This window comes from Aotus nancymaae, unplaced genomic scaffold, assembly GCF_030222135.1.
Source record: "Aotus nancymaae isolate 86718 unplaced genomic scaffold, 86718_ANA_hifiasm-v0.15.2.pri h1tg000076l, whole genome shotgun sequence".
Taxonomy (NCBI): domain Eukaryota; kingdom Metazoa; phylum Chordata; class Mammalia; order Primates; family Aotidae; genus Aotus; species Aotus nancymaae.
In genome coordinates, this window is record NW_026988491.1 from 16,128,864 (window position 1) to 16,142,211 (window position 13,348).

At 43.2% G+C, this 13,348-nt stretch overlaps 1 protein-coding gene and 1 pseudogene across 2 annotated transcripts in view; both read right to left on the bottom strand.

Annotated features, from left to right (window-relative positions):
- Positions 1-1,051: 1,051 nt before the first annotated feature.
- The window catches only part of EP300 (E1A binding protein p300), an 85,275-nt gene continuing 72,978 nt past the window's right edge, over positions 1,052-13,348 (bottom strand). The window contains exons 23-32 of one of the 2 annotated variants that reach the window (XM_064368117.1): positions 11,426-11,493; positions 10,011-10,161; positions 9,744-9,890; positions 8,997-9,110; positions 8,051-8,216; positions 6,577-6,741; positions 5,164-5,325; positions 4,594-4,875; positions 3,302-4,345; positions 1,052-2,872 (exon numbers count right to left, since the gene is read on the bottom strand). In XM_064368117.1, the coding sequence (XP_064224187.1) occupies positions 2,150-2,872; positions 3,302-4,345; positions 4,594-4,875; positions 5,164-5,325; positions 6,577-6,741; positions 8,051-8,216; positions 8,997-9,110; positions 9,744-9,890; positions 10,011-10,161; positions 11,426-11,493 (3,022 nt within the window). In that variant the 3' untranslated portion in view covers positions 1,052-2,149. Of the gene's footprint in view, positions 4,346-4,593; positions 4,876-5,163; positions 5,326-6,576; positions 6,742-8,050; positions 8,217-8,996; positions 9,111-9,743; positions 9,891-10,010; positions 10,162-11,425; positions 11,494-13,348 lie in introns of both variants that reach the window. The other variant, XM_021668720.2, reaches the window with a different exon arrangement.
- Positions 10,617-10,715, bottom strand: LOC135271375 (U6 spliceosomal RNA; annotated as a pseudogene).

Here is a 13,348-nt window from a genome sequence, read left to right on the forward strand (position 1 = left end):
CTTTTTAGTGTACGAACACTTAAGTTTGTTCACAGCCAGTGCAGTGTTCAGTTGGAGGATCAATAACCTCTCTATTCTTTCAGTATCTAGCATATTACTGGACTCGCGTTGTAATCTCTCAGCCTTCTAGGTTTTATTTCCACACATGTTCCTTCCTTTCAACCTGATTCCAACTGACTTTTTGATGAGTAGTTAGCAAATGTGTTCCCTAGCTTCATGTCGTTTCTTTTTTGAGACAGTCTGGCTCTGTCACCCAGGCTGGAGTGCAGTGGTGTGATCTTGGCTCACTGCAATCTCCACTTCCTGAGTTCAAGCGATTCTCCTGCCTCAGCCTCCCGAGTAGCTGGGACTACAGGCGCCTGCCACACCTGGCTAATTTTTATATTTTTAAGAGAGACAGGGTTTCACTTTATTGGCCAGGCTGGTCTCGAACTCCAGACCTTGTGATCTGCCTGCCTTGGCCTCCCAAAGTGTTGGGATTACAGGCATGAGCCAGTGCACCTGGCAAGTCTTTTTTTTTTTTCAAGAAGTTACTTGGGACTTAGGCAGATATGAACAGTCGTCTTAGGTCCTCCTCATCCCATGTAAGATGAAGGTGATTAGAAGACCATGAGGTCATCCTTAAAGGGTCCTGAATCAAGATGTAAATAGATATAGCCGGGTGTGGTGGTGTGCACCTGTAATCCCAGCTACTTGGGAGGCTGAGGCAGGAGAATCGCTTGAACCTGGGAGGCAGAGGTTGCAGTGAGCCGAGATTGCACCATTGCACTCCAAGCCTGGCAACAGTGTGAGACTCTGTCTCAAAAAAAAAAAAAAAAAAAAAAAAGATGTAAATAGATATCACTTCAACCTTGACTACTAGTACCTATAGTACTTTTTCCCAGAACTTTGGACAAATTCACCCAGATCTACTTGTGAATACCTACGCAGTATGTTAATGAGGCTATAAGCTAATGTTTTCACTTTTTTCTCTGAATCCTAAGCATCAGGCACTTAAACTGGTATACTCCAAAACACAGATATGATATCAAGAAGTGAAACAAAGTCAGGGTGTCTGTCTCACACAGTTTATTTAACAATAGGTAATAAGAAATCAAATTTAACAGTCTATACAGTGATCCAAAGTTCATATTTATAAGTACTCAGCTTTAACTGCATGATTTACAACAGTTGAGGGTTTCTGCTATTTTCAAGTTTTATAGAAAGTGTGTGTGTGAGAGAGAGAGAGTTGGGGGTAGGGTAAGGAGGAAGAAAGCAAGCAAAGAAACCCTCAGGGACATTTTGCATGTTAAAATCATCCCACTGGAATCGTTTCTTAACCTCTTTTTAATTTTTTTCCTGTTAGATGTAAAAATAACGAAAAAAATTCTTTCAAGAAACAGAAACCACAATATATAATACATCAATTTGGCAGCTGCCCCTGTATATTGTTGAAAAAGTCATTTTTCTCTCTACATGTACAAATTATTTTAATACTTGAAGTTTTACGCTCAGACTTATTACAGAATAGAAAATTTTCTGGATCACAAAAGTGGACTTGAGGGGAAGAAAGGGAGATTTTTTTTTTAAACATTTTTAAAAGAATGAACATCTTTGCACCCGGAGAAAAAAAATTGGTATTTTAATATATATTTATATATATTTATATATATATATAGAATGTAATTTTAAAGTAACATTAACCCCTTTTGTCCTCTGGATTTAGAAATGTTTTAACTCTTCCATAAAGTGAGGAAAATAGGGTAAAAATGTCAACCATCTGCACCAGTAAATAATAACTATTAATATTACATACTTTCATTAATTTAAAAAAAATAATAAAACCTATTGGAGGTGCAAGGCAGGAGCATATTGTTTGGCTTCACAGGCCTCAGCCTCCTCCCAGTGCACACTTGAACCACACACACAAGGGGAAAAAAGCTGGTGGTAACCAGCCATAACAAAAATATATTCTTTGTATTCTATCAATCATCCCTCAGGTTCATCTTGCGTGTTTGCTTTAAACCACAAACGGCTACTGCACAGTTCTTATGTGTTCCAAGGAAAATTGTCTTTTAGGCTACGAAAGATTCAAAAAAATTGTTTTCAGTACAAAAAGTCTTGTTAAGAGAAAATATTTTTTTTGCTCCCAAAATACTACAAGATGTCTCTAGTGTATGTCTAGTGTACTCTGTGAGAGGTTTGAATTCAAGTCTGAGTTGTTATCGGTGCCGAGTCCCAGGTCCGTGGCGCTTGCACCATGGAGGTTTGCCATGCCTGGATTGCTAGTGAGCTGAGAAAGCATTGAATTCTGCTCTGGGCTGGCAAAATGCCCTTGTTCCATGGGGTTGGCCTGGGCAGCTACCAGTCCAGGATGTGGGGAACTTGTTTGTGGGGAAACGTGGTGTGGAGAAGGCTGAGGCTGCATCCTTGGGGAAGGGCTGGAGTGGGGGGGCTGGGACTGTGGCCGTGGAGAAGGGACAGGCTGGGGAGAACGCACTTGATTGGAGAGAGAATTAGGGATCTGCTGGCCTTGTAAGTGTGGGGACTGGGCCTGATTTGGGAGCATATGCTGCTGGGGGCTCATGGGGTTGGGCTGAGCAGGGGACCCCATCTGTTGCTGAAGTAGTCGCTGCTGATAGGCCTGTAGACTGGCACCTGCCTCTGCTCCCAAGGCCTGGGGGAGCTGGCCCATCTGTCCCATATTTCCTTGTTGCATCTGTTGCATGTGATGCTGCATCCGCTGCTGCTGCTGCTGTTGCTGTGGTGGGTAGCCAACTCCTTGGGGTTGCTGGAACTGATTATGGTTGGCCATTCCAGGGCCTATTCCTGGTCCTGCTCCCTGTTGCTGCTGTTGCTGCATCATCTGCTGTCGTCTTAAGATGTCTCGGAACTGTGAAGGCATGGTATTGTGGTTCATGTTCATCTGCTGAGCCTGGGGGCTCATCCCTCCCATGGGGGGCTGGAGTTGCTGCTGTGGTTGCTGCTGTGGCAGGCCAGCCCTCTGGACACCCGCCTGCATTGGATTCATGTTCTGCATGGCTGGATTGGAGTGAACCCCCTGCTGCCCTGGCATGGTAAGTGGCTGTAGCCCTGGCTGCCCCTGGGGCATGCCAGGCTGCCCAGGGAGGGATTGCGGATTAGAGTTGGCATACTTGGCAGCCCGCTGCTTGATGAATGCAGCCAACAGCTGAGGGTTGGCGTGAAGGATACTAAGCACCTGTTGCTGCTGTAAAGGAGAGCTGGGAGACCTGAGAGTCCGCAGGAGGTTTTGTAAGGCTTGTTGAGACACAGTGCCTGGTTTGAGTGGGCTCACACCTACCTGGCCCAATCCTGGTTGTGGAGCCATGTTCAAGGGTTGACCATGCTGGGCTACTGACATCATGGCTGGCCTTGGCATCCCAGACTGTAGTTGCTGGGGCTGAGGCAATCCTCCTTGGGCCCAGGGTGGCTGTTGCTGCATCCCTGTTGGTCCCATCCCTGGCTCCAAATGCCCACTGGGACCTCTGGTCATCGGAGGTGGGTTCATACCCATGGGGGCCATGGGAGCCATTGGAGGCATTTGGTGTTGGATTGGCCTTTGAAAAATCTGCACATGGGCCATCTGGCGCTGTGTCTCTGCTGCTCTCTGAATCTGCATTGCCATTTCTACTGCTGCAGGTGGGGGCCCTGGAAGGGGTGGCTGAGCAGTCTGAGGAGGGGTTGGAGGGGTCACCTGGCCTGCAGCCTTACCCTGGGACACAGGGCCAGCAGCTTGAGTCCTGGGCAAGTAGGGTGCCATGCTATTGGGAGGGGTAGGCTGAGGCTGAGAGGTGGGCTGGGGTGTCTGTGGGGTGGTCGGCTGTTGGCCGGTTGGTGTTGTTGGAGTGGCAGGAGTGGGGGAAGGCAGGCCCTGTTGCTGCCCGACCACACCAGTCCGCTGCATGCTGGCCATCCGCCTGCGAAGCATTTGGGCCTGCTGTAGTCGGTGCTGGAGCTGCTGTTGCCGGAGCTTCTGTTTGATATTTAGGCAGAACGGCACCGGGCATTTGTTCTCCTGGCAGTGCTTGGCATGGTAGCAGCAGAGGGCAATGAGCTGCTTGCAGATGGGGCACCCACCATTGGTTTTCCGTTTGCAACCCTTAGTATGCTGTACAACCCGCTTCATCTTCTGGCAGGAGGGCAGGGAGCAATTGGCATTCCGACACTGGCAAGCATGGACCAGAGACTGGATGCAGCGCTGGATACTCAGGCGACGAGAATCGCCTGGGCTCTGGGTGGCTGCAGCCTGCTGGTTGTTGCTCTCATCATCTAAGCCCAGACCTAGTTTCTCCATTTTGTGGTCATGGTTTTTAGTGTTATAGCAGGTGATACACAAGTCATAATCCTGGGGAAAAAACAGGAGGTCCAGGTAAACTCTCCAAGATTTAAGTAAGTCATTCAAAAGTATTTTAAGATATTCTGTCTGGGCTAGAGAAGCCCATCTTGTAGAACAAAAACTAGCCTCTTCAGCTCTGCCACTCAAACATGAGGCCAGGCCCCTAGCACCCCACAGGCCTATATAACTGCATGGCCCCTCGTAACAATGAGAACCCTGCAGAGCTCATCTCCTCCCTTCCACAACCAGGTGCCTACCTCACAGACAGTGCAGTGCCAGCGTGTCTCCACATGGTGCTTGCATTCATTGCAGGTGTAGACAAAGCGGTCCTGGCTCTGCGTGTGCAGCTCCACCAGCATGCACATGGTGGACCACTGGGCTCTTCGGAGTGAAGAGAACTCCAGGTGCTTGTCCCTTGCCAGCGTGAGAAACGCATCCCGACCATCCATCAGATCACAGGGGATGAGAGGGTCAGGGTCAACAATGGGAGGCAGGGAGTTGGCAGCAGGGCCAGCAATGAGGCGGATCACAAAGAAGACCTGCAAAACAGACAACTCTTTTTTTGAGACAGGGTCTCACTTTGTCACCCAGGCTGGAGTGGAGTGGTGTGACCGTGATTCACTACAGCCTTTGCCTCTTGGGCTCAAGCAATTATCCCACCTCGGCCTCCTGAGTAGCTGAGACCACAGGCCCACACCACCATGCCTGGCTAATTTTTCTATTTTTAGTAGAGACAGGGTTTCAATGTTGGTCAGGCTGGTCTCAAACTCTTCATTTTAGGTGATCCACCGCACCCAGCCAGAAATCTTCCCGTGGCTGCATCTTACCTCTTTATGCTTCTCCATGGTGGCATACAGTTTCTGTGAGAGGTCGTTAGATACATTGGGCATCCCAGGTTTCTTCTTGTTGCCCCTACTCAGGCTGCTCTTATTTTTGCTGGTTTTCTTATTATTCTTCTTTTTAGCATTTTTGCTGTCTCCCTTGGTCACCTGCAGAGTAGCACAAAGGAGGTAAGAAAATAAGGTTTTTGCTAAGAAGTGATGTGGGGCCAGGCGTGGTGGCTCACTCCTGTAATCCCAGCACTTTGGGAGGCCGATGCAGGTGGATCACAAGGTCAAGAAATTTCCCCAGGATTATGATTAGAGATGGTGAAATCCCATCTCTACTAAAAAATACAAAAATTAGCTGGGCATGGTGGCGCATGCCTGTGGTCCCAGCTACTCGAGAAACTGAGGCAGGAGAATTGCTTGAACCCGGGAAGTGGAGGTTGCAGTGAGCCGAGATCACGCCACTGCACTCTAGCCTGGTGCCTGGTGACAGAGTGAGACTCTGTCTCCAAAAAAAAAAAAAGGTGATGTGGGAATAACACTGAATATCGCCCTTATTTGAAACCAGACATCATAATCTTATGCCTGTATCTTATTTTACTAGTTGTTCTCTTCATTTATTCTTTCTCCTTTAGAAAGATCTTATTTTGACCTAATTTTTTACCAGTGATCCTTAAGGCAATGGTGGCCCTTTAGCTTTCTGCCTAGAAGAGGCCAGAGTGTGTGCAGACCATGCAGACTGAATGTATCCCAGATTGGGGCAAGGAAACAAGGAATGGATGGCACTTTGGCGTAGTGAAGAGTGCATGAAAGTGGGGAGCCAGAAGACCTTTGTTTTATCTCCTTCCACCCATATTCTAAAATGGTATGAGCCCACAAATACTAAATGACAAGGCTGTAAGAGTTTGTTTACAGAGTATTAAAGGGTGCCTTTTGTAAATTAAATTCAATGGAGGTAATTCTAGGTATGCTATGTGGAAATAACTGGTGAGGTTATTAAGCCAGGCTTAGTTATCTAACAGGTAAATTCTGCCTCAGGCCTGTTTTATATTGCTAAGAACGGTTTTTAAATTTCAAAAGATTTTTTTTTAAGAGACAGAAAATATGCCACAGATTATATATGGCCCACAGGCCTATAATAACTTAGTCTTTCAGATAAGTAATCCTTCAGTTTCTTTTATCATTTCACATTACTCAGTCTGAGATACCATTTTAAAAGGGGGTCTGATGCTGTGAAAGTTTAATACCACTGAAACAGAACCCTAGTAACCTTTCTAAGCCAATCTTTCTTGCCCAACTTTAAAGAGCTCTTTCACAACTGAGAGCTTTAAAGCCAAACTGAAAGTTTAAGTGCACTTCTGGATTAAATATTAGAATCAAGTAAAGGTTTGAAAGGAAACTCAGGGTCCTTACATCTGTGCTTTCATTGCTGGTGTTTTCTTCTCGTTTTCTCTCTTCCTCCTCTTGTTCCAGTTCCTTAATGCTTTCTTCCAGAACATTGGGCCAGAAATCACCCTCGAAATAAGGCAATTCCTTTGCACTTGTTAATCTATCTTCAGTAGCTTGTTTAAAAATATCCTGCAAAAATATGTATGAAAAATAGGAATTTCTATGTTCTTTTAAAGCACTGATTATAGAGGATAATCACAGCTAACGGACAAGAAACACGAAAGCTTAAAATGTCTTGAAAGTTGGCAGACATGTTATATCTAAGCCATAAGCCAGGGAGGTATTTAGAAAAATACTGAAAAGGCCTGGCTTAAAGTCAGTATTTCTGGTTTTCTATTTCCTCTACCCATAAAAACAGGGAACTTATAGGCCTTTATACAACCAAGTGGCAATTATCCTGCCAGCATCAATGTCAGGGTAGTAGCACCATCATGTATGCCATGGCCCTTACCACTCCTTATCACAGAATATGTGGTGTGAACCATCCTTGGAATTTCAGCAGCTTTTACTGACAGCTTTGTTCAAAATGACCATAACTACAAATATCGGAAATTGTATCTGCTGGAGAATGATTTGCTGGGGTGCTTAGGAAACATCCAGTTGATGAACTACTAAAATGAGGAAGACAAGTTTGTCTCATGAGACAGCCTATATTCATGAATGTTTAATACTGTTAAGAATGTATTTTTTGGCTGGGTGAGGTGGCTCATGCCTGTAATCCCAGCACAACGGGAGGCTGAGACGGGTGGATCACTTGTGCTCAGGAGTTTGAGGCCAGCTTGGGCAACATGGTGAAATCCTGTCTCTACAAAAACAAACAAAAAAACAACACACAATTAACCAAGTGTGGTGGTGTGCACCTGTAGTCCCAGCAATTCAGGAAGCTGAGGTGGGAAGATGGTTTGAGCCTGGGAGGCAGAGGTTGCAGTGAGCAGAGATAATGCCACTGCACTCTGGCCTGGGTGACAGTGTGTGACCCTGTCTGAAAACAAAACAGAACACCCCCACCCCTAAAACCTGAACCAACCCAAACCAAACAAAAAACCAAAACAAAAAAAATACATTTTAAGGCCAGGCACAGTAGCTCACGCCTGTAATCCCAGCACTTTGGATCACCTGAGGCCAAGAGTTCAAGTCCAGCCTAGGCAGCACAGCGATACCCCATTTCTACCAAAACAACGACAAAAATTTTGGTTACATGTTTAAAACAGGGATTTCTTGATCTACCACTCTTCAAAGACCAAGTTTTCCTTACATTGAAACATTTTGAATATACAAAATAAAAGCAATCAAATTAGCATTTTTAGGAATTACATGCAAGTGTTAGAACAAACAAGACTTTTTTTTTTTTTTAAAGTTAAATGACAGAATACAGAGCAGCAACATTAGTGCATTTCTAGATCTACTGTCAGCACCTGGCCCCCATGTCCCAACTGACCTTGTAGTCATGGACAATACGCTCTGATACAGCCTTGTCAAGCATTTTTTTGTACCATTCCTGCAGTCGCTTGGGCTTGGGTATCTTCTGGTCAGGAGGATGGCAATGGAAGATATAATCATCTCCCTCACTTGGTGGACATGCCCAAATATGCCCTGTTGTATATCTAGCAATACAAAAAGAACATTAAGGAAAAAAGATAATCTATTCTAAAAGGCTATAGTTTAAACCAGAAGATGGAGCTGATATAGATACCAATGATTCCTCCCAAGGTAACACAGTGTATAACCCAGCATGAGATTAATTAATATTGTGAGGCCAGAACTAGGCATAATCCACAGTAAAAACAATGGATCTCATATTGCCTACTTATTTTTGGAGGCGGCAGAATGTTGTGAATTTCAGCCATAAAGCAGGTAATTTAGCCCTGGATCCAAAAACTCTTAAGTTTGCAATATTAAGACCAAATGAAGATTACATTGTAAAGGAAAATGGATCTGTTTAACAAGAGAGCTAAATAAAAGGCAGTCTTCAGAGAAGCAAACTTCCAGATGAGGGAGTGAATGTCTCCAATGACGTACATACTTTAAAGGTAAGAAGTATCTCCAGAGCTGTTTGTTTTTGGTCTCGATACCCAGGTTGTAAAAGTTAAAATTCTGCCCTCGAGAGGCAAAAATCAAACTTCAAAGCAAACTGGACCCAATGGCCTTGCTGAACAAAATAAAACTAATGCTCAATGCAAGAAATTAGGGCCAATATAACCATTTCTTTCCTACTGACAACATTAACTTCAAAGGCGCACTGACAAAGTTGAGAGAATAATTGTTAGGTAAGCCCTACAATAAGGAAAAAAAAGGGCAAAGAGTTATACATTTGCATATTTAACCTATGTCTTACTAGAAGGCCATGCTAATTAAAAAAAAATCCATTATCAAAATATGCTTACCCTAATTTCTTGACATATTCTAAATATCCAATTAGGATTTCATGATAGACTGCAGTCCTCAGGCATTTAGGACGGAAGAAATGAACACTATCGAGGTAAGATATGTATACTCTCCTATACAAAATGGGGAGAACAAAAAAAAGAGTCAGGTCTTACATAATGAGTTCTTTATGTGCCTAATAACACCCTCTCACTCTCTCGGGCTCTTTGCTCACATAGTTATTATTTGTGAAGCTCATCACAGGCAGGTGGGTGACTTGACTGTGAACCCTTCAGGGAAGTTCAGTGAACCAGTGGCTTCCTTCTATCTGTAGTACCTAGCAGTGCCTGGCACATACACATCAATCAGTATTTGCTGATCCCTATATATTCTTATTGCCTTTATACTGTTTTTGGAGATAAGAAATTCCTACCCTATTTCTATGACATACTTTCACAAAGCTACTTAACTATCCAGATTGAAGCTCATTTTCTGAAGAGTAGAGCACATTTGTTTCCAAATTCCAATTTCAGGTTGCTATTTATATCCTTTATTACTATGACCATAGAAGAGCACTATTGAGCAGTTATTTTGTTTGGGGGTTTGCTTTTTAATCTGTTTCACTTTAAAATTACTGGACACTTGAGATCTTGCATTTCTAAACCAAGCACAATAAACACTTTCTTGCCTGTTATGCTTTTCCACCTATTATTATAACTTGGAACTCCCACACAAATCAGGAAGTAGCCACTGTGAGCCAGTCATACCTCTGGTTGGGTGGAGGGCAGTCAGAGCCATACTCTTGAACATGCATGCCAAAGAAGCACAGGTCAACACCATCAATTTCTTCAAAGGCAAAGAGGGCTTTGGTTCGGTATGGAAAGGATTCTGCCATCTCTCCACTGTCCACAAACCTATACAATTCAGATGGTGGCGGGACCACAACATAACTCATTCAGATCGGAATCACCAATGGTAACCATGTATGAGCAATTTTGGATTCACAAGAGAAGAAAAGTGAAATGACTAGATACCTTGCTTTCATGCCTGGTTTTACTTCCACGGTTTTGTCAGAAGCATGAACTACTCTAACAGTGACCTCTCCCGACTCAGGGTGATTCTGTCGCCTCAGAAAGTCATTCACCCGATTCTCTAGAAAGGTACCAAGTCTGGTAGATGGCAACCCTAGGAATGTAAAAGTTAAAAGGTACTGAGGAGCAAATTTACTATTGTTAGTCTTTTTTTTTTTTTTTTTTTTTTTTTTTTGAGACGGAGTTTCGCTCTTGATACCCAGGCTGGAGCGCAATGGCGCGATCTCGGCTCACCGCAATCTCCGCCTCCTGGGTTCAGGCAATTCTCCTGCCTCAGCCTCCTGAGTAGCTGGGATTACAGGCACGCGCCACCGTGCCCAGCTAATTTTTTTTTGTATTAGTAGAGACGGGGTTTCACCATGTTGACCAGGATGGTCTCGATCTCTTGACCTCGTGATCCACCCGCCTCGGCCTCCCAAAGTGCTGGGATTACAGGCTTGAGCCACCGCGCCCGGCCTACTATTGTTAGTCTTAAGGTTCAACCTCAAATTTTATTTATACTTTTTTCAATACAAACAGGATGAATTGGTGAAATTTTAAAAATCATAGCAAAGTAGTCATTACTTTGCAGATTTGCATGTTACACTAGTTCAGGGACCATGCAAATCTTCTCTGTATCATTCTAACATATGTGCTGTTAAAGCAGCAGTACTCAATATTTTCTAAATGTCATTTTCCCCAACTTTTCATTTTGAAAAATGACCAATTTTGGAAGAGTTTACAAAAGTACAGAATGGGCCGGGTGTGGTGGCTCATGCCTGTAATTCCAGCACTTTGGGAGGCCAAGGCGAGCGGACCACAAGGTCAGGAGTTCAAGACCACCCTGGCCAAGATGATGAAATCCTGTCTCTACTAAGAATACAAAAATTAGCCTAGCGTGGTAGCAGATGCCTGTAATCCCAGCTACTTGGGAGGCTGATGCAGGACAGTCACATGAACCTGGAGGCGGCAGCTGATGTGAGCTGAGATCCTGCAACTGCACTCTAGCCTGGGTGACAGAGCGAGACTCTCCAAACAAACAAACAGAGGGATGGCAATTCTGGCCAATTATTTCCATACCTTATTATTCCTCCTTTATGAAATGCCCCAAATAGGAAAAAATACAGGAACAGGAAAAACACCTATCTTGTACATTCTACAAATTCGTTCCTTGGAAGTTTTTCTTTGGTCTAATAAATTTCACACCAAAAAGTACAGATCAACTATTACAGATCAACTGTAAGGAGAGTACCGAATTATTTTATTTTTATTCTGATTATTACAGTAATTAAAAACAAAGTAATTCACTTTGGGTGCTTTCTTCTTATTTAGGCTTCAGGTAAGTTTGGACAAAATTTACTTTTAAGAATAAAACTTACTTTTAGCAGAAAACTTATTTTCTTTCCTAGTTCGTGCACTTTTCTTTAAACAGCCATCACAGACGAATCTAAATGTAAACCAAAACTTTGTTTACACAACTTAAAGAAACCATTAAAGTATGTAACAAAATCTATTGTCTAAACAAAGTTAAAATTCAAAAGACAATCTGGCGGAACTATTTCTAAATTTATAATGAGTTAATAAAACTAATATACAAAGAGCTTTTAGAAATCACTAAGAACAAAAAAGATAATTGAAAAACAGGCAACAGACATGAAAAAACATGAAGGGCATATAAATTGGCTTACACATAGAAAGATGATCAAGGATTACAAATCAAGATAGAAGTTTTGCCAATGTGATTGGGGAGAAAAATCCTAAGTGGTGATACTCCCTATATGCTACTAGTTGGAATGTACATTTTGAGAGTAGAACCGATAGATTGTTACTGAAGATGTATAAGATGTGTGCCTCTAAGGAAGAGTTTCCACAGAAACTTGTTTACCAACCAAGTAAATAAATAAATTATAGTATATTACAGAATACTATGCATCCATTAAAATTGTAGCAGATGGCCAGGTGAGGTGGCTCATGCCTGTAGTCCCAGCACTTTGGGAGGCTGAGGTGGGCGGATCATGAGGTCAGGAGTTTGAGACCAGCCTGGCCAGCATGGTGAAACCCTATCTCTACTAAAAATACAAAAAATTAGTTGGGCATGCCTGTAGTCCCAGCTACTCGGGAGGCTTGAACCCAGGAGGCAGAGGTTGCAGTGAGCTGAGATTGTGCCACTGCACTCCAGCCTGGGCGACAGAGTGAGACTCTGTCTCAAAACAAACAAAACAAAACAAAAATGCAGCAGACATTAAAAAAAAAATGTCTATGATCCCAGTACTTTGGGAGGCCGAAGTGGGTGTATCATTTGAGGTCAGGAGTTTAAGACCACGCTGGCCAATGTAATGAAACCCCATCTCTACTAAAAATACAAGAGAATTAGCTGAGCATGGTGGTATGCGCCTGTAAGCCCAGCTACTCGGGAAGCTGAGGCAGAAGAACTGCTTGAACCCAGGAGGCGGAGGTTGCAGTGAACCAAGATCGTACCACTGTACTCCAGCCTGGGCGATGAAAGTGAGACTCAATTAAAAAAAAAAGTCTATGACCTATAACAAGATACAAAAATTAAAAATTAAATACATATAACTTAAGAAAGTATGATTGTATGTACAAAAGGGTATAGAATCTTTCCAAACTGATGGCCATGTTACTTCTGTGGCAGGGAATCTGGGTGGGAAAGGAGAAGCTGAGACCATCACTTTTTACTTTATAAACTGTCATACTATTCAAATTTTAAGAATAAGCAAGCTTAACACAGTAATAACAGAGATTGTCCTTCAGCTGACTGATCCTAAATTCCAAGAACCATAAAAAGTCTCTTAATCATTTCTACGAAGAAGTCTGTGATTAAGGAAAGCATTAAAATGGCACACTTAAAAGATAAGTCATGCTGAAAATACAACAGCCACCAAACCATCCCCTATTGTAATTTTTCTTAGTGTTATTTTCTATGTGAAAAGAAAAGTGAAATTTGTTAACTAGCCTGCCCTTTCTTGTAACCTCCAAATCAGGAGCAAGAATCAGCCCAAGAACAGAGCAGAAGACATGGAGATCCCATCCTAATGAGAGGCACTTGATGCCCATGTACCCTCTTCCTTTGGAACATGGCTCGGATTAGTTTCTCTTGTACAAAGCGATGGCCTCTCCCTTTCACTAGACAATTATACTATGACTACAGCCTTATGATTTGCTGTCCCCAGCCCTAACCAAAAGATGATCCTTACCAGGGTCAGACCAATGGTATGTCATACACAGCATGATGCCAGTTTCTAGATGCCTTATTAAAAGCATTTACTTTTTTCTTTTTTTTT